Genomic DNA, 17,091 nt, shown 5'->3' on the forward strand with positions numbered 1-17,091 from the left:
CTCTTGCAATTTTGGAAACCGAAAGCACTAGGATTTGTATGATTCTATCTCAGCAAGGAAACATATAATTAACCGTATGCCACGTGCTTCTCCAAAACATATATAACACATCACATCTTGCCGCTCTAAAGCTGTCACGAAGTTATTATCCCAATATTCCAGACAATTCGCACCTTGCCATCTAACACATATATTAACAAAATTCAACATCGACAAAATTCCGCCAGAATAAATATCGACCTAACTCTATGATAGTTCCCGGCATCGCTTTGCGGCAGCAACAACAGCATTTATCAGGGTTCCACGAAATGCACCCTTCTCAAGCTCCTGAATCCCGGCTATGGTAGTTCCTGCTGGAGAAGTGACCTGATCCTTCAGTTGACCTGGATGTTTTCCCGTCTGGCTCACCATGGTTGCAGCGCCAAGAACCTAAGTAGCAGATAACAAGACGGTGGTAGAAAAAAATGCTTATTTTGTATATTGAAATGAAACATAATGCATAAAGGAACTCAGTTTACTGAAGGAAAATACAAACGTCAGCCACGAGATGATGACACAAAGAATTACTAAACAATGTATCAAACAGTGGATCACAGCATATCTTAAGGGAGTGAGCACTCACTGTCTGAGATGCAAGAGCAAGAGCAAGGTCCCGAGGTAGTCCAGCAGCAACTCCACCATCAGCCATGGCCTCTATTGCTAAGAAAATGTAGGCTGGGCCACTACCACTGTTTACAATAAGATGGAAATACAAGTCCATTATCCAAATGATGATCATTACAGCTTCCTTGAATGTCATATACAGAATCAGCCGCATACCTCAAGCCAGTAACAGCATCAAAATATTTCTCTTCAGCTGTCCAAACTTTTCCAATGGCACTGAATAAACTTCTTACACGGTCTTCATCACCCTGAGTAGCCATCTCCCCCAAACACATCACTAAAGAGATGCAGCAACATTAGCAATTGATACACTCCCTTTTATTGGAGCAGGGAAACAAAAATTTCATTAATGTCAAAGAAGGCATGAAAGTGACTAGTCAGATATCCTTTTACTTAATTCACCAGCAACAACAACAACACAAAAAAAAAAAAAAAAAATCTGCCATGAATCAGAAAAATAAAATATTTTTTCTTGGCAGACGTGTTGTGAAGCCGGATTTGTTACAACCATAGTTATTAAACATAACAGTAAAGCTACTTCGTGAGTCGTGGCAGATGCTGCATAGCATTTTTTTTTCAAACACTTATCATGAAGAAGGGAATATTACATATTTCAATTCAACTGATAACTTGGTAGGAAAGACTATGTTGATTATCAAGAATTTGCATGTGTTATGGCTACATGTTCAAATTATATAAATCAAACTATAGAGGAAAAGGATGGTGAGCAGATTGTCAGCATATGGTTACCTGATGCTGCTTGCCCAACAGCTGAAGGGGTGTTGGGCATTACTCTAATAATTCGTCGTTGACCAGACCAATCCTGGAATAGAAGAGGAAAAAACGGGTGACATTTAGGAACTCATGTAGTCAGACTATTTTAATTTGACTTATATTATCTTTATATGTTTTAGATCAGCTGTATGGCAATGGTACATGTTTGAAAATAATTTCACGATGTAACAATTGTATAATGTTTAAAATTAATTATCTAATGCAAAATGACTTGTTAAAGTTATGTTTGGAGACTATGTCCATGTCCAAAACGTCACTGTATTGTCACAAGTAGTACTCCAATGTAAGATGCAAAATGTGATCTAGAGAAATTAATAGTGTCATAGGTAATAGTCTCGTGGAGACAAAATGCTACATAGCTCAACTTAAAAACTTTCACCAGGTAATGTTATTCTTTTCGATAGTTTTAGAAACGGTGGTTAGTTTGGCATACAGTGAAAACTATGATTCAACTGAAAAACGAAAGGAATGAACTACAAATTTTATGGAGCTACTGGAAAACATTTTATCACAATCTATCTAAACAGACAGAAAATTGGTTCCAAATAAATCCAAGAGTTAGGCAGTTAGCATATATAGATTAATAAGATTCGAAATGCATGCTGACCTGTAAATCTTTCATTTTGATGCCAGCAGCTATGGACACTAAAAGCTTTTCTTCTGACAACAAGGGCTTCAGCTCAAGTAGAACCTGCTTTACTGAAATTTGATGTGTGCATAATCTCAAAAGAATGAAAAATAGAAGCCCAAAACATTACCTCCACATCACCCTACGCCCTAGCAAATATCATGAGAAGAAAATTTTGCAATACATATCACAGAATGACTCCTTAAGCTTTTAACTTCCTAACGCACAGAACAGCTACATACCCAAACTAAGTTCATCCATTGTAGCAACTGTACAGTTATGTCTAGATAGTTTCTGAGACGCCTCTAAGTAGATTTGGACTGCGACAAATGATATGTTTGCACAAATAGGATCTTCCAGCCCCGAAATGGTAACTTGGAGCCATCTTTTGAGAAAGGACGGAAAAGCAGGACCGGATGCTCTTACCAATCTGAGGCTTCACGGAGATGACGATCACATCACTGTCGTCGACCACCTATCACAATTTTATTAGATTGATAGATAAGAGTTCTATAGTGATGGATAAGGAATTAACCGATCGAGAGGAGGGAAGTCCTGGGGAGGACTCGGGCAAAGGAGGGAGACGATGAGAAACCTGGGCATTGGTGTCGAGCAAGCAGGCGCCGATGGAGGCGAAGGCCACGCCGCGCTCGGGGCGGCGGTGGGGCGCCGTGCGGATGGCGGAGGCCGGGAGGACGCCCGACGCCGCAACGCCGCGGGCGATGCTCTCGGCCAAGTTGCCCGCGCCGATGAATCCCAGCTGGAACGCGTCACAGCCGTTGGCGGCTGCGGGGGCTAACACGGGTTGAAGAGGAGGCGCCGCCATTGCGAGGAAGGCGAGGATGCGGAGGATTGCCTGGGTCTTTTGGGTTCGCCTGGGCGGTCGCGCGATTTCTGACGACCTGGCAGGGGCTTTATGGTAAAACAAACGGGGATTTCGTCCCCGTAAACATGGTAATTTTTTTTTACCGGACCTAGAGACCCACCAGTAGATCTATCTAACCGGATATTATCTCTATTTTCCTTATCACCAATTTTTTCCATAGTAATTTTGATCCTTCGTTTTTTCTATTAAAAATTTATAGATATGTAAAAAATTTATATCGTTAGATTCATCGTAAAATATACTTCATTAGTATTGTATACTTTTAAATATTTATAATTTTTCTGTAGAGAAAACACAATTCGTAAAAAGCTAGTGACAAGGAAACGAAAACATTACCGAGCAGTATTTTTTCTCTGCAACCGTCTCAGAGGAAATATTTTGCAAATTACTCTGTTGAACAAGTGTGCTGTACAAACGGTAACTTTTTGACATATATTTCATCTATAACCATTATCACTTTACAGACAAACAAGGAGTGATTCATGCCTAACTATACAACATCTTTTCCTCTTTCGAGCAAAATTCGTTGGACTTCCGAAAACTAACAATCTGTTATGAACTTACAGCGGTTCACAATTCAGAGTGCACAATCTGGCGCAATCCTGAAGAAAACTTTCTGGTCAAGTAGGAAGATCCGCTGCTTGGAACCTTTCCAAATGAGCTCAATGTAGCATTTGGTTCAAAATATGATTGTCTGACTACACATCCCTTGTGTATCACTACATTTCTGACGACACAGCCATTGGCAGTGGCATAGCCCTGCATAACTGCAGATGGCCGGTTACCCATGTCATTTTTCTGATTTTCTGCCAGTATCTCTGCATCAATACCTTGCTTGCTTAAAAGTAGCTCGATTGTGTTTGCAGTAGCTCAAGGTGAGCCAGTATCTTGCCAATCATTGGCTTCAGGACAGGACTTCCTTTCTGAGCAAGATCAATGAGCAAAGCCTGTGCAATTTCGCCATACCGCTCTCTATGGGCTTCAAGCCGGAAAATCCTCTCCAACATCCATATTGCCTTGTCCTGGGCACTCAGGTCACCCGCTTCAGCAACTCTCAGCAAAGCATGAATTCCCGATGCCTTTTCTATCACCATACTTCCATTTTCCCAAATCTCATCCTGCATAAGGGTAGCCAGTGCTTCCAACACTGCTCCATCTGCTTCACGCTCTTCACCTTCTAGTATTCTTACCAGAGGACTGACAGCACCAGCTTTTACTAAACAAAAAGTGCTTTTGACAGTGCATTGGCAGTTGTGAACTATACAGAAAACTTCAGCTGATGGAGGAACACATAGCCACCTTGGCAACTTTGACTTACGCAGTGCCATTGAACTCTGTGACAGTTGAGACAAGGATGTTGCTGCTTTGGACTTGGCGTCTACTGATCCTTCTAAAAGCAACTTAACAAGGCAAGGAACCACCCCATATCCAACTGCCAAACTCTGTAGTTTCTTATCCCAAGTAACTGTGAACCGAACAAATACACCAGCAATGCCCTCAAGCATCCACATTCTTTGAGGTGTCAAAGATGCTATGATGTTTGCCTCAAATAAGGAGATCAGAATAGGAAGCAAGTTTGCTTGCATGAGAATCTCGGTAATCTTCTTATCTGTCACTGGGAGGTTGCTTAGGATACCGACAGCTGCAGCCTTCTCATCTCGAGATGTAGGTGAAGAGATAATCTTTACCAAAATATCTAGATGAGTCTCCCTCAATTGTTCCGCCAATTCTTGAGAAGAATCTTTTGATAGATGGAACATTAAATTCAAAGCAGCAATTTTGATATCCACATTCTTTTCTGTTAGGAATGGCAGGAGGAGTTGCACCCCTCCATTTTGCCTAATTTTACTTCTGGCTCTTTTAGCATTTGTGTGCCCAGAAATACTATTTAGGGCTCTTAGAAGATGAAGTTGAATTACTGGACTTGATAAATTAAGAAGTGAGAGCATCTGAGGAGCTACATCTTTATGTAGTAGAATACGTTCAGATTGTGCTATAGCTGCAAGTATAGCTGAGGCTGGCTCTCTGAGGGTCATGAGCACTGATGTCACAGAGAAAAGAAGCTGGAGCAGTGGTCCTGTTATGCCAGAATTTATCAAAAGTCCTGCATTTTGTAGAGAGCTAGAAAGATTACGTAAGGCACCTAAGGCTGAGTGCTTGGCTTCAAGATTTCCATATTTAAACATTTCCACAAGGGGCTCAACAGCTCCATCTTCTCCAAGGGAAGATTTCATCTGTTCAGATAGGAACAGTTTTGAAATAGCGGTTGCCATTAGGACCTTGTTCATGTCAGAACCTGCAAAGTAAATAAGAGAACAAGTCTTAGATGATCATATGTTAGAGTGGAGAAAGTTGCAGTTGACACTAATATTCCAAAATAAAATCTGAAGTTGCTTCTGGGAATTTGTGTCGGAGTATTGTAGCCTGGTGAAGAAGAGGTCAAAAGAACTGACGGAATTAGTAACAGTTAACATGTGCTAATCTTCCACTATTTCCATTTTGCAATATCTCTTCCATTTTTCCCAAGAGGCTATTGTTCTGATCAGAGCTCAATTTTGCAGTTTCTGAATCTTCTTAAGTGCTTTGTACAAGAATGGGAAATGTTCACCTAATTTTAGATGTGTTCACATACACTGAACAATTTCAGGTTGAAGCATGGTATGGTAGATTATAATACCTTCTTTCAGGTACTGTATCAATGGTTGAAAATAACCAGCCTCTGCCATCAACAGCACATTTTGTGGGTTGAACGACAAAATGTGTAGCAACTTCTCTGCATCATCGTTGGTGCCTAATTCATCTGCATTCCTCAATGTGACTAACATTACAATACATCCTTTGATCCTGCCAATCCTCTGCCGAACTTGTGGGATGTCTGACAGATACAAGAGCACTGCAATTGCTTCCTTTCTCTCATCAACATCTCTGGACAAAGAACGCACAATGCTTGAAAGTGCCTCGATGCTTGCCAACCTCTCCTGCAGAGCCATGGAGCAAATCCTATCTCATGAAGGCAAGAAATAAAGGGAAAAAGGAGATACTAAGTGTCACAAGAAAGAATCAGAAGATGTAACTTTAATAACCGATTCATAAATTTGATTGATCTCTAGCCTACCCCAACTTGCTTGGGCCTAAAAGGCGTTGTTGTTGTTGTTGTAAAACTTTTTTGTGATCAATAAAAGAATTTGTAGTGATACTCCATAGCATTGTAGTCAGAGCTAATATGAACATACGATCCAGTGAGGGAATAGATAATTGGCATGATAAAGCTCTATAATTCCAGTCAGACATTCAAGAAATCGAAACAGTAAGCCAAAGTTCAGCACCGTAGCATTTCAGAATTTTTTCCGGCCAAGTAACTATGGAGCCTTTAACTGACGAGGACTAAGCTGTTGACATGAGCTTCGTGATCACTGAAAAAACTGTGTTCCAGAAGAAGAAGAGTTACGACCCACAACTGAAACTGCAATATATACACCAAACGGTTGAGCTTAAATCAAACTTCTTGTGAGCTACAACACCGCATGCCATTACAATATCCAAAGTGGCACTAAAGGCAGCTTGGTAAATGGTAGTCCTCCCAAATGCAGCTAGAGCTACGATCTACTATGGTAGTATCCGAATTAATACTAACAAACTAGTATCGAACGGGCATACCATCGAACACAAAGTGTGCGCAAGCTCGAACACAAAGCGTGCGCAAGCAGAGGCAGAAAAAGAGGCGTTCCACCACTCACCTTGCCCTCCCCGCCAACGCAGCCCGCGAGCCGCCGCAGCGCGGCCATGACGCGGACCCTAGCCTCGGCACCCCCCGCGCCGGCGAGCCGCGCGAGCAGCGCCGGCACGAGGAGCCCATCCTCGTCGTCGTCCTCCCCGAGCCTGCCCTCCTCGGCCAGTGCGGCCACCTCTCGCGCAACGTCGGCAAGCTCGGCCTCCGTCCCATTCTTGACGCGGACCAGGAGGTCCTCCACGTCCACCGCCACGCCACCCTCGCGCGCCGTCCTTGGCATCGCAGCGCCTCGGCAACCAACTCACCGAGAACAAGAAGCAAGCGGCAGCGGCTGGCAGTAAAGATGGTAACTTTGTGCGGGGCGGGCGGGGGCGAATGCGCGCGTCGGAGGAGGAAGCGTGGGAGTGGAGTAACGGGGTAGTGGAGGAGAGGACGACGAAGAGGTCAAGTCGTCCATGGGGGAGGTGAGGGTGGGAGGTGACGACCTGCCCGAGGCAGAGGAAGGGTCACTCGGGCGGGGTCGCTGTCTCTCTCGGCCTCCGATTTTTGCAGTACGGCGGGCAGAGGATGCCGTGCCCGATTTTTGCGACACGCGGAGCAGAGGCAGTGAAATGAAGCCATGTTGTTTCTAGCGAATGGCCCGACACGTTGGAAGGAACATTGCCGCGATTTGCACGACGCGGCCGGTTACCTTTTTGCTGAACTGAACCAAACAATAGCTCTGCTAAGTGAAGCTACCAAATGATTCCATCTCTATCAAATTTGGAAGAGAATAGTGATTCTTACTTTTCGTAGTTCTTTTGGTTACGGTGAGGTTAATATTTTTTAACGGAAATGGCAGAACTCTACTGTTCAATTAAGTAGGAAAAGAGATAGAGTGCAATTAAAAAAACCTCCACACATGAGGGAGGATTAAGGACCGTTTGGTTCGTTACCATACTTTGACACGTTTTGCTACACTTTTTTGGGCATCTGTTTAGTTCATTGCTTTTGTTTTAGCGCGATATAGTTTTTCGTTCTTTGTCTTCGTCTGTTATATATTCATACATTTGCTAAACTTAACCGGTGAATAAGTAAGTTTTGGTAAATATGATAATTTATGTAGTCAATCAAACATGTCTTAATACTATAAGTTAGGTCCTATGGGTCTAGTGTGATGTCTAATTTAACGGTAAATTAGCTAAACAATATTTGACTAGTGTGATGTTAATTTGGCGGTAAATTCACCTGTAGGTATCTGTGACTCTAACACGTCACGATCGTTACTAAATACCACGGATTTGGCGAAGGCATATGAGAGCACGCGTTTTGGGGGTTTGACCCGTTCTTGAGAACAGGAACGGAACGCGACCAAGTCAGCTCGTCCGTGCTGACTCCGACTATCGTGAAAGCTCCATTTGTCAAAGAGACCACCAAGCGTAAAAGACCGCCAAATCGTGTCGCAGTCCAGCCGAGCGTAAAAAGTAACGTTGTTCTAAGTGTGTGTTTGGTTGCTTTCACCAACCAGATGGTACAATAGATGGTTGCATCAAATAGAATATGTATGGAATCGAAAAAACTTTCCTTGTGGAAAATCAGTAAAGAAGCAGCTTCTCCACTATACAGAAGTACAGAACTACAGACTCGACACAGTTCAAATTGCAAGGTGCAAACCATGAGAGGAAGCGCGAATGGATTGACCACAACACTGGCCCTTGTGCCTCGACGAATTCTACATAACCAGTTAATTGTAACAGCTCGATTGGATTGCCACTGGATAACCTCTACGATCGCAATTCAAAATTGGACGCGAAATCTGTAAGCGCGACTTGAAATACCATAAATCTCTTGCCTGAAACAGCAGAGGTGACGGTGGCGACCTGGATGGGAGGCCCTCAGCATCAGACGCGCTCGTGCGCACAGCGGGGCGAGGCCCAACGAACAGCCGCTCCAGGGACGTCGATGTGGAGGAGCCACCAGCGCTCCCATCGAGCACGCTCCAACACCAACAGACACAAGCTTATGGTGCATCTCCGCACGCCATTTTGCCGGCCGGGGGGCACCGATGGTCGAGCAAAGGGCGGCGGTCGCGAGAAGCGAGGCTCACCTTGGCATGCTACGATGGCGGCAGCCTTGATCCGCTGGCGGCGACCTTGGTCCGCTGGCTGTGGGCTTGCTACAGTGTCGGCGGGCTTGCTCCGGTGCCAGCAGTGGGACAGCCCGGCGGGAAGACCTGACAGAGACGACATGCAACGCTGGCCTGCGAGCCACGCGGCGACGTAAAAGGGTGAGCGACGCACAAGGGAGGTGAGCAGAATGGCTGAGCGTTAGTACGTTCCATCCTATGACGTCGTTCGACCAAAATCGTCATACAAGTCGGTACAACATCTAGAGCCAATATTCAGGAATCGATACAACCTCATCCTGAATAAAATAGTACAATTCAACTAACCAAACATCAAGACATACTTAAATCCCAAATTAATTAGTGCACATTTGATTCGTACAACGAACCAAGCACTGCCTAAACCATCTGATCCAAGTTCGTGACACACGGCGGCCCATGGTGACAAAATCGTCGGATCCTTCATCGCGTACCAGCCCACGGAGGGCCATCATCGGGCTGAGTTGGGATGCAGCTCAAACTACGGCTGCCGATACCGGTTTTTACAATACAACTAAAAAAACAAGCACGTACAACAGACATCGTTTTTTCAAGTAAAACATACAAGGTTCACGTATGTAAACGACTCACGGAACCGTCAATACGTACAATACACGATGCATACACACGAAGCACGTATATCACAACGCTGGCAGTACATCGTTTCAGTTATTGAGCTCCCTAAACTAATACAACCCGGTAAACACTGAACAACAACAGCTGCGTCGTCATGCATGCGTATGCATATCTCCACGCCCCCATCTGAGAGCAGGCGTTCATCATGTCTGCAGCACGATGGAGCTGGCTATTAGCAGCACATCTCGCAGATCCAGCAGCAGCAGAGCGCAGCAATACTGAAATTAAACACGTCAAATATTTCTTCAGGCTTACGCCAAGCTTCAGAGAGATTGAACAGCAAACCAACAGATTGCGATTAGCAGAGTGGTAGGAAGCACATACCATCCTTCAACGAAGCCTTTCTCTCCGCGTGAGGTTGTCTTCCCCTGGCGCGACTTCTTCCCTCCCTGCTGTTCTGCACCTGCCGAAGTCGGGTAGCCTGCATATATCCATCCACGCATGAACTAACCAAATCATTTAAAAAAAACTTTGACATCAAATCCAGCTAAAGACAAAGAAACCAGTAACTAACTCAAATTAAAAAAAAAACTTTGCCATCAAGTCCAGCTGCCAAAGAAACCGAGGCGTATTCTGTTGGGAACAAGGATTCAGAAATCAAGACCTGGGGGTGGAGGCTGGCTGTTGCTGTTGTTCTCCATCCTTTGTGCTACAGAGTACGCAACAACTACTTGTGGAGGATGATGCAGCGAGCAAAGATTTCGACTGATAAGTAGATGTCTTGGTTGGGTTCTTAACAATACAAGTCCCTGTATTTATATAGCCTCGCTGCAAGGCCTGCAATGAGATGTATCACTAGTACCTTCCTTGCTGGCTTAGTCTTCTTACAGATAACCCTTCTGACTAATCCTCAACACATGGAAAGAGATGAGAGGCCAAAGGCGCCATCACCTTTTCTGACACTCAGCCAGAGATTGACAACTCGCCGAGGGATTCCCTGTTCGATAATCAAATGTAGCTTTAACAAAATTAATAAAGTTGCGTTACACCTGTTTCCTCACTATCAATCAATATTCGAGAGGCAGTTCTGCTGTCCTGGCTTGCTGACTTGCTGCCTTACTGTAGAATCGAGATACGATTAAAGAGTGAACAAGCGTCTCAATCATTTTTTTTTAACTGATGATCTTTTCTTATTTAATTATCCAATGCACTTAAAAAAATTTAGAGAAAAAAAATCCTCAAAGTTGATAGAATAGAGGCAAGCAAATTTAATACTTGTACACATATGTGTGCAAATTTTATGTCTCTAACAACAAAAAAAATCACTTCAAAATTTGCTAAACTTTTAGTCTAAAAACCAAAACGAAAATCACATTAAAAAAAACTTACAACAAACACAGAGCCAATAGAAAGAAACTAAAAGATTATTTACATAGCATGCTTAGGATTGCTTTGCTCAAAAGAAAGAACAAGATTATTTACATATGTTAATCATACCTTTAAAAAAATGTGAAGTGTTATGTACTTCGTGCGTGTGCATGTAAGACTTGTGTTCCTGGAAAACTCTATAGTATTGTTAATAAGGGTGAGTAAAGTACCCCATAAAGATGGGACCTAACTTGGAGCAAGGTTCGCTTTTGTGGTATTCTTGTTAGGAGACACTTGCCTCGGTCGTATAAAGATCGGTTCACTGTGACATCCTATCTAATATCCATTCGTACAACCATATAGCCTAAATGAGCAAGACTTGACCTATCCCTCTGTCGGTGTATCAGGAATCGGAGGTCCCCGAATCCCGAGGCCAGGCCAGCAATCCGCCACATGGCGTCATCCCGCAGAGTCTCTCCCGCAAGGTGAAAAAGATCGAGTCCTGGGAGAGGGCGCTCGGGGCCACAATCGGTGGCCCCCGAAGTACCCCAGTTCCCCGATAATCCACGAAATCTAAGTACCGGGAAGACAGTACTCGGGAAGGTGTACGGTGACCTCCGAGCACCCAAGTCCCCCGACGACCAGAAAAGCTAAGTACCGGGAGAAACGTGCCCGGGGTCGCTAGCGGTGGCCCCCTGGGCACACAAGTATCCCGAGGACCCACCGAAGGAAGTTCCGGGAGAGAGTGCTCGGGGCTGCGTGCAGCAGCCCCCGAGCACTCGGTTCCCCGAGGATCCGTACAAGTGTGCCTGAGCACTCGGTACCCCGACGACAAGAAAGGGTATTCTCGGGAGAGAGTGCTCGGGGAGGCGAACGGCGCCCCCCGAGCACTCGGTACCCCGACGACCCAGGGAGCCCCCTGGCAGTGGCCCCCGAGAGGCCCACCGATGAGGTGTCAGCCAGTCAAAGGCCCAAGGCCGCATTTAAAGAGTGTGCGTGGCCTGTCACCTCCAACTGCTCCTACCGCGCTCAGCGTCAGTTCCTGGCACGTTCTGGCAGAGGGGCGTGGGGTTATTAATTGCACGGGTCCCATCCTGTGCTATCCGGCCCGTCTCGGGATAACATCGTAAGGGCCGAGACGTTCCGTCTGCCGCGCTGTTGTGGCAGGGGAACAAGACAGGACGGGCACGCCGGGCCGCTCTGTGTCTGCCCGGTGGGCCCTCTCCACGGCGCCCGTTGCCAGTGCATTTATGGTGACGGATGACCGGGCATGCGACGCATTTTCCACCCCCGGTCACTTTGCCCAGAGGAAATGATGACGCCCTTTCCATTTATGGTGTCTCGAAACTCGTGCTCCCCCTCCCGTCTGGGGCACGCTGCTGCCGGCGGGTATTTAAAGCCGCCGGCGGCACAAAAAGAAGAAGAAGAGAGCTCAGTAGTGTGAAAAAATACAGTACAAGAGAAACAACGGCTGAGAAGTGAACAACATGAGATAGGCTGAACAACAAAGAGCCCCAAGTTCTAAGATAGACCAACATTTTTGTAACCAGCAACATCCTTGAGGGACTTTCTTAGGGCATATATAGTATCCATACAGGAGTAGGATGTTACGCCCCCGTGCGGCCCGAACCTGTCTAAACACCAGTGCATTTACTCCTTTCCGCATTAGATCATTCTGCACTGCCGGTCATCACATTCATAACCATTTATTTCTCAGGCAAACATATTCAGGATCATCCTCCCGGCCGAATCTCTAAAAAAGGGTCCCCCAGGATCCCTGCGACAGGAGTTCACCCTCCGACACCCTCCAATTAGTTCGGTACCCACCCGGAGGCCGATAGTGGTAATGTGGACCAGGAGAAGACTTAGGTGGTACGTAGCCCTGGTCCGATTGGTGATACTGTTAAGGATATGTCAGAGCTTTAGGATTGCTAAGTAGTCCTTCCCGTGGATCTTCTAAGGCACCTCATATCTTAATGCTCCATGGGTGGATATTGTGACTACGTTATAAGGTCGTTGCGTCTTGTTATGACAGCTTCACCAGTTGTTAAGGTGAGAGCTTGTGCATATCTTGTGGGTAAAGTGTACAACCTCTGCAGAGTGTTAAACTTATTTGGATAGTCGTGTCCTCGATCAAGGACATGCTATGGTTTGATCACAATGATTAGCTTTTCGGCGTGAGTATCTCCTTGGTGTGTGAGTGGGCAGTGTGCCCGTGTTTTAAAAAGAAGGTGTTAGCTATGTGCCTTGAGTATCCTGGACTGTGTGTACACTGACAAAAAAAGTGTGAAAACTGGTGGGATTGAAGTATCTCCCCCTAGGGTTGATGACCCCCATAAGCTCGACTTATGTGTTATCCTCAGAAATGCTTTTAAGATAGTCTTTATAAATTGAACCTTATATCAAAAACTAGTTTCATGCAAAACCCTAAGACTCTACAGTCTTATCCTTGATCTACCTATATGCATCTAATGTCTCTCCTTGAGGTAGGACTTGCTGAGTACCTTATGTACGTACACTTGCTATTTATGGACCTAGATGATTCAGAGGCTGACTTTGTTGAAGGAGAAGCTAGTTTCGTCTGCACTCAAGTTGCCTGTAGGGCATGTGTCACTTTTGCGTTATTTCCATTGAACTGTGAGGATTTATTTAATTATACCTACGGGCCATTATTGATGAACTTTGTGATGTAGCCTAATATTCGTACTTAATTGATGTATGCCTGTGATATCTATTTCTGTTGAAAATAGATACGTACCAGCTACTGATCCAGGGACTGATATGAATTACACAAGGTGATCCGAAAGAGAGGTCTGATTGACACTGAGATGGTGGAAGCCTTGATTCGCTGGTGGCGACCTTACTCCACTGGCTGTGGGCTTGCTACATTGTCGGTGGGCTTGCTCTGGTGTCAGCAGTGGGATAGCCCGACGAGAAGACTTGACAGAAACGACAGGCGACGCTGGCCTGTGAGCCACACGACAGAGGGATGGTATATGTCCTGGGTGCTCTACTCCCACTCACACATCTCATCTCTCCTATGGAGAAAGCAAAACACAATAAGATGTCTCTCTCTTTGGCAGTAGGTGCAGTGGTAGTGTCTCTCTAGAACTCGACTACCGATCACTCTAGGCTCTCTCACAGGTGCCCTTATCTTTGGCTGTGGAACTCTCTTGGGTTGTGATGTGAGTTTCTTGTTTGTAGGTTGTGGTGTAGGCTTGTTCTTTTCTGTTATGGATTATGCGGTATTGATCTTGGCTTTCTCTATCTCTAGGGTAGTGGGTGCAGTAAAGACGTTCTTGTAAGGACTGGTGTAAGCAACTCTCTCAAAGTCCAAACCCAAAGCTAAACCTGCCTTGTCAGCACACATCTTGGTCTTACCAAGATCAAATTCATTTTTCTCTTACCCTCTCAGCATTTCTCCACTAGAGAAAGGAGATATTCATTCTCAGTCAAGATGTAAGGAACGGTCCAAATAATATTCTAGTTAATCAAAAAGTCGATCATTTACATAATCACGACTTCAATGATTAACCAGAATATCATCCCGGTAGTCCCAACACGTGTTTTGTGCCTAAGATCGGAACACGTGCCTTTCTAATATAAGCAATCACAACCAAGATTAATAAAGAACGAGCAATTAAATTATATTACGAGTTCTTAAGCATAAACAAGTTTAATATTTTACATCAAAAGAGATCTAGGAGGAAACTAAAACTGATCAACTCTTAGCTAAAAGAGAAATACGCAGCGGAAACAAAAACTATACACCACAAAAGGTGGGTGAAGCCATATGCCCTTAGGCTTCACCCCAAAAGCACGACCACCGAGCAGTTTCCTACTCATGCCCTCCACCCCCGGCAGGCGTGAAGTAGCCAAACACCACATCTTCCTCACCTGCAAAACCTGTAGAGTAGCTGAGTACGAAGGTACTCGCAATACTTAATCCATATAGGGTATATATAAATAACCCGACTCTAAGGATCATGCATTGAGGCATTAGCAAGAAAAAGATCACAAGGTTAAGTACATTAATATGCTTAAGCAACCTAGACACATATGTGTGAGCACCTATGCTTAACCAACATACCTGTAACCAATAACTTACACATAAATGTAAATAGAAACATAGCAATACATCAATAGCCAACATCAATATTTCCCAACAGACCATCTGAAATGTCGCCTAGAGGGGGGGGGGGTGAATAGGCAAAATCTAAAAATTCTGCAAACTTAAAACAGCGGATTAAAAAAGTTTAGACCTTTCGCACTTTTGTCCGGAACCTCCGCACTTGTCCGGAGGTTCCAAAGAAAAGTGCGGATACTCCGGACTTTTGAGAAAGTTTGAACTGGAGCAAAATCTGAGATATTGAGTGACAAGTTTATGGGTTACCAACCATCAGTAGATGTATAACACCATATAAGATCAAATACCTGCAGCTCAAACTTTGCAACGAGATAGATCGGGTTTAAACCCTAGAATTCTATTCAAACGAAAGATTATAAACAAATGCTAGAAATTGAACAAGGTTGACACAAGAATTTATTTACCAGAGTTTGGTCACTTCACAAAGAAGTGCCTACGTCTCCGTTGAGGAGCTCACAAAAAACCGGGTCTTTTCTAACCCTATCCTCACCAAAGCGACCACAAAGATCGAGCTTCGGGTTTCTTACTCAACTTGTCGGGGTGATACAAACGTCCCGAGGCTCACCACAAACTTGGAAGCTCAATGGGCAACGCCTTGCCGTCTATGTGGACGAACCACCAAGAGTAAAAAACTTGAAATCACCAGCTTAACGAAGAAACGAGTGCTCAAAAGGTGTCTTTGTACTTCACTAGCACTCTTGCTTAAATTCACTCAACCCTAGCAAAGATCTCAACAAGCATCACAAAAGGGGAGTGGAAAGGAGTTTTTAATGTGCTAGAAGCCTTTGTCTCAAAGCTGGTTGGAAATAAAGGGCTCAGATGCTGTTGCATTGAAGGGTGTGGGGTTTTTATACTCCACACTAAAAAACTAGCCGTTATGCTTCGAAAAGTGCGGACTCTCCGCATAAGTCCGGAACCTCCGCACTTATGCGGACCCTCCGCAGAAAAGTGCGGACCTTTCGCAGTTAGCCGTGAACACACTAAAGTGCAGACCCTCCGCACAAGTGCGGATACTCCGCAGAAAAGTGCGGACCTTCCGTATTTTTCTGAAACAAGGGTTTTAGGGCTAACTTTCTAAGACTCTCATGGGTTTGTTTGGACTTTTGAGCACTGTCTCTGTACAACCAAGAGATTTTATGTCCCCCTTTATAGTACGACATCATAAACTCAAATATAAAGCATAAAATAATTTAAAAAGCATAGGAGCCAAGCCACTTTTTCTTTATCCTTTTTGGGGGGGGGGGGTCACAACGCGTCACATTTTTCACTTGATGGAACTAATACCTGTCCATAACTCATAAAACTCATTAGTTCTTTAATTGTTTTATCATTATCCTCAAAACCCACTTAGGGGCCTAGATGCACTTTCACCATCCATACATAAAGGGGGTGACCTTGGTCAGACCGCGAGGGGGTTCTTTTGCTGAATTTTTTCTAAGTCTCTCCTCATCAATCTCCTTCTATTCTTTTCCTTCTCCAACATATTTAGGGATTCTCCAAAGCGCTATAAGCCATCTCTAAGGTATTTGAAACATGCTTAACTAGTCTTTGATAGACAAATACGTGTAGAACATGCGATGACAATTACACATGCTTAGTTATGAAATTAGCATTTTTGGGACATGAGACAAGAGATTCTGAACTTGCCCTCCAACCCAACTGAGTTTGTCCTGAAAGATGGTGTAGATGGAGCAATTCGACTGCACATTCTTAGAACTCTTAGCACTCTACAATCTAGATTCTAGCTCTCTAATGCGCTTATCTTTTAACTCAACATTCTTTGCAAGCAATGGACAATTCTTGCAAGCGTATAAGAGAGTAGACCTAAACTCATCCTCAAGGAGCTTCTTGTCAGCACTCTCAAACTGACTGATGACTTGAGCATACACATTTTGAAACTCGGCAAGGTCAACCATAACCACCAAACAACTCTCACACTTCTCATCATCAGATCTAGACCTAAGTAGTGCAATTTCAGTAGAAATAGACTCATACTTAGGCATGAGATCCTTCAACTCACGCATAACTTTCTTAAGTAACATATCCTAGATAACAAGAGTATCATTCAAGGTATCAACTTGGATATAAAGCTGGTCGTAGGAAGATAATACCTCAGAGGGATCAAGCTCGAAGTCGCTATCGTTATTGTCGTCCG

General features: G+C 44.4%; 2 protein-coding genes and 1 long non-coding RNA gene across 4 annotated transcripts; all 3 read right to left on the minus strand.

The window, feature by feature from the left end:
* Positions 1–115: 115 nt before the first annotated feature.
* LOC133909589 (pyrroline-5-carboxylate reductase-like) lies at positions 116–3,103 on the minus strand. The gene is made up of 7 exons (XM_062352090.1): positions 2,682–3,103; positions 2,513–2,561; positions 2,066–2,157; positions 1,414–1,486; positions 820–940; positions 623–728; positions 116–429 (listed from the first exon to the last, which is right to left on the minus strand). The coding sequence occupies exons 1-7, from the start codon at positions 2,910–2,912 to the stop codon at positions 247–249; spliced, it is 855 nt and encodes a 284-aa protein (XP_062208074.1). The 5' UTR covers positions 2,913–3,103; the 3' UTR covers positions 116–246.
* Positions 3,104–3,339: 236 nt separating this feature from the next.
* LOC133909588 (U-box domain-containing protein 43-like) lies at positions 3,340–7,256 on the minus strand. Of its 2 annotated transcripts, none has more exons than XM_062352088.1 (3): positions 6,710–7,256; positions 5,650–5,950; positions 3,340–5,268 (listed from the first exon to the last, which is right to left on the minus strand). In XM_062352088.1, exons 1-3 carry the CDS (start codon positions 6,980–6,982, stop codon positions 3,812–3,814), a joined length of 2,031 nt encoding a protein of 676 aa, XP_062208072.1. In that variant the 5' UTR covers positions 6,983–7,256; the 3' UTR covers positions 3,340–3,811. The 2 variants fall into 2 exon arrangements, with proteins under 2 accessions (XP_062208072.1, XP_062208073.1); XM_062352089.1 differs by having other exon boundaries at positions 5,650–5,972; positions 6,710–6,819.
* Positions 7,257–9,376: 2,120 nt separating this feature from the next.
* On the minus strand, positions 9,377–10,132 carry LOC133909590 (uncharacterized). The gene is made up of 3 exons (XR_009908408.1): positions 10,086–10,132; positions 9,806–9,902; positions 9,377–9,630 (listed from the first exon to the last, which is right to left on the minus strand). It is a non-coding gene; the product is annotated as an uncharacterized LOC133909590 (long non-coding RNA).
* Positions 10,133–17,091: the final 6,959 nt, after the last annotated feature.

The sequence above is a fragment of the Phragmites australis genome, chromosome 2 (genome assembly GCF_958298935.1).
Source record: "Phragmites australis chromosome 2, lpPhrAust1.1, whole genome shotgun sequence".
Lineage (NCBI taxonomy): Eukaryota > Viridiplantae > Streptophyta > Magnoliopsida > Poales > Poaceae > Phragmites > Phragmites australis.

What these genes read in the sequence shown, in the direction of transcription:
- LOC133909589 (XM_062352090.1), bottom strand. Translation starts at nt 2,912, where the DNA reads ATGGCGGCGCCTCCTCTTCAACCCGTGTTAGCCCCCGCAGCCGCCAAC. An exon ending in TGCTCGACACCAATGCCCAG is followed by an intron (nt 2,562 to 2,681) that starts GTTTCTCATCGT and finishes AAATTGTGATAG; the next exon opens with GTGGTCGACGACAGTGATGT. An exon ending in TGTTGGGCAAGCAGCATCAG is followed by an intron (nt 941 to 1,413) that starts GTAACCATATGC and finishes GCATCTCTTTAG; the next exon opens with TGATGTGTTTGGGGGAGATG.
- LOC133909588 (XM_062352088.1), bottom strand. Translation starts at nt 6,982, where the DNA reads ATGCCAAGGACGGCGCGCGAGGGTGGCGTGGCGGTGGACGTGGAGGAC. An exon ending in GCGTTGGCGGGGAGGGCAAG is followed by an intron (nt 5,951 to 6,709) that starts GTGAGTGGTGGA and finishes ATGGCTCTGCAG; the next exon opens with GAGAGGTTGGCAAGCATCGA. An exon ending in GATACAGTACCTGAAAGAAG is followed by an intron (nt 5,269 to 5,649) that starts GTATTATAATCT and finishes TTTACTTTGCAG; the next exon opens with GTTCTGACATGAACAAGGTC.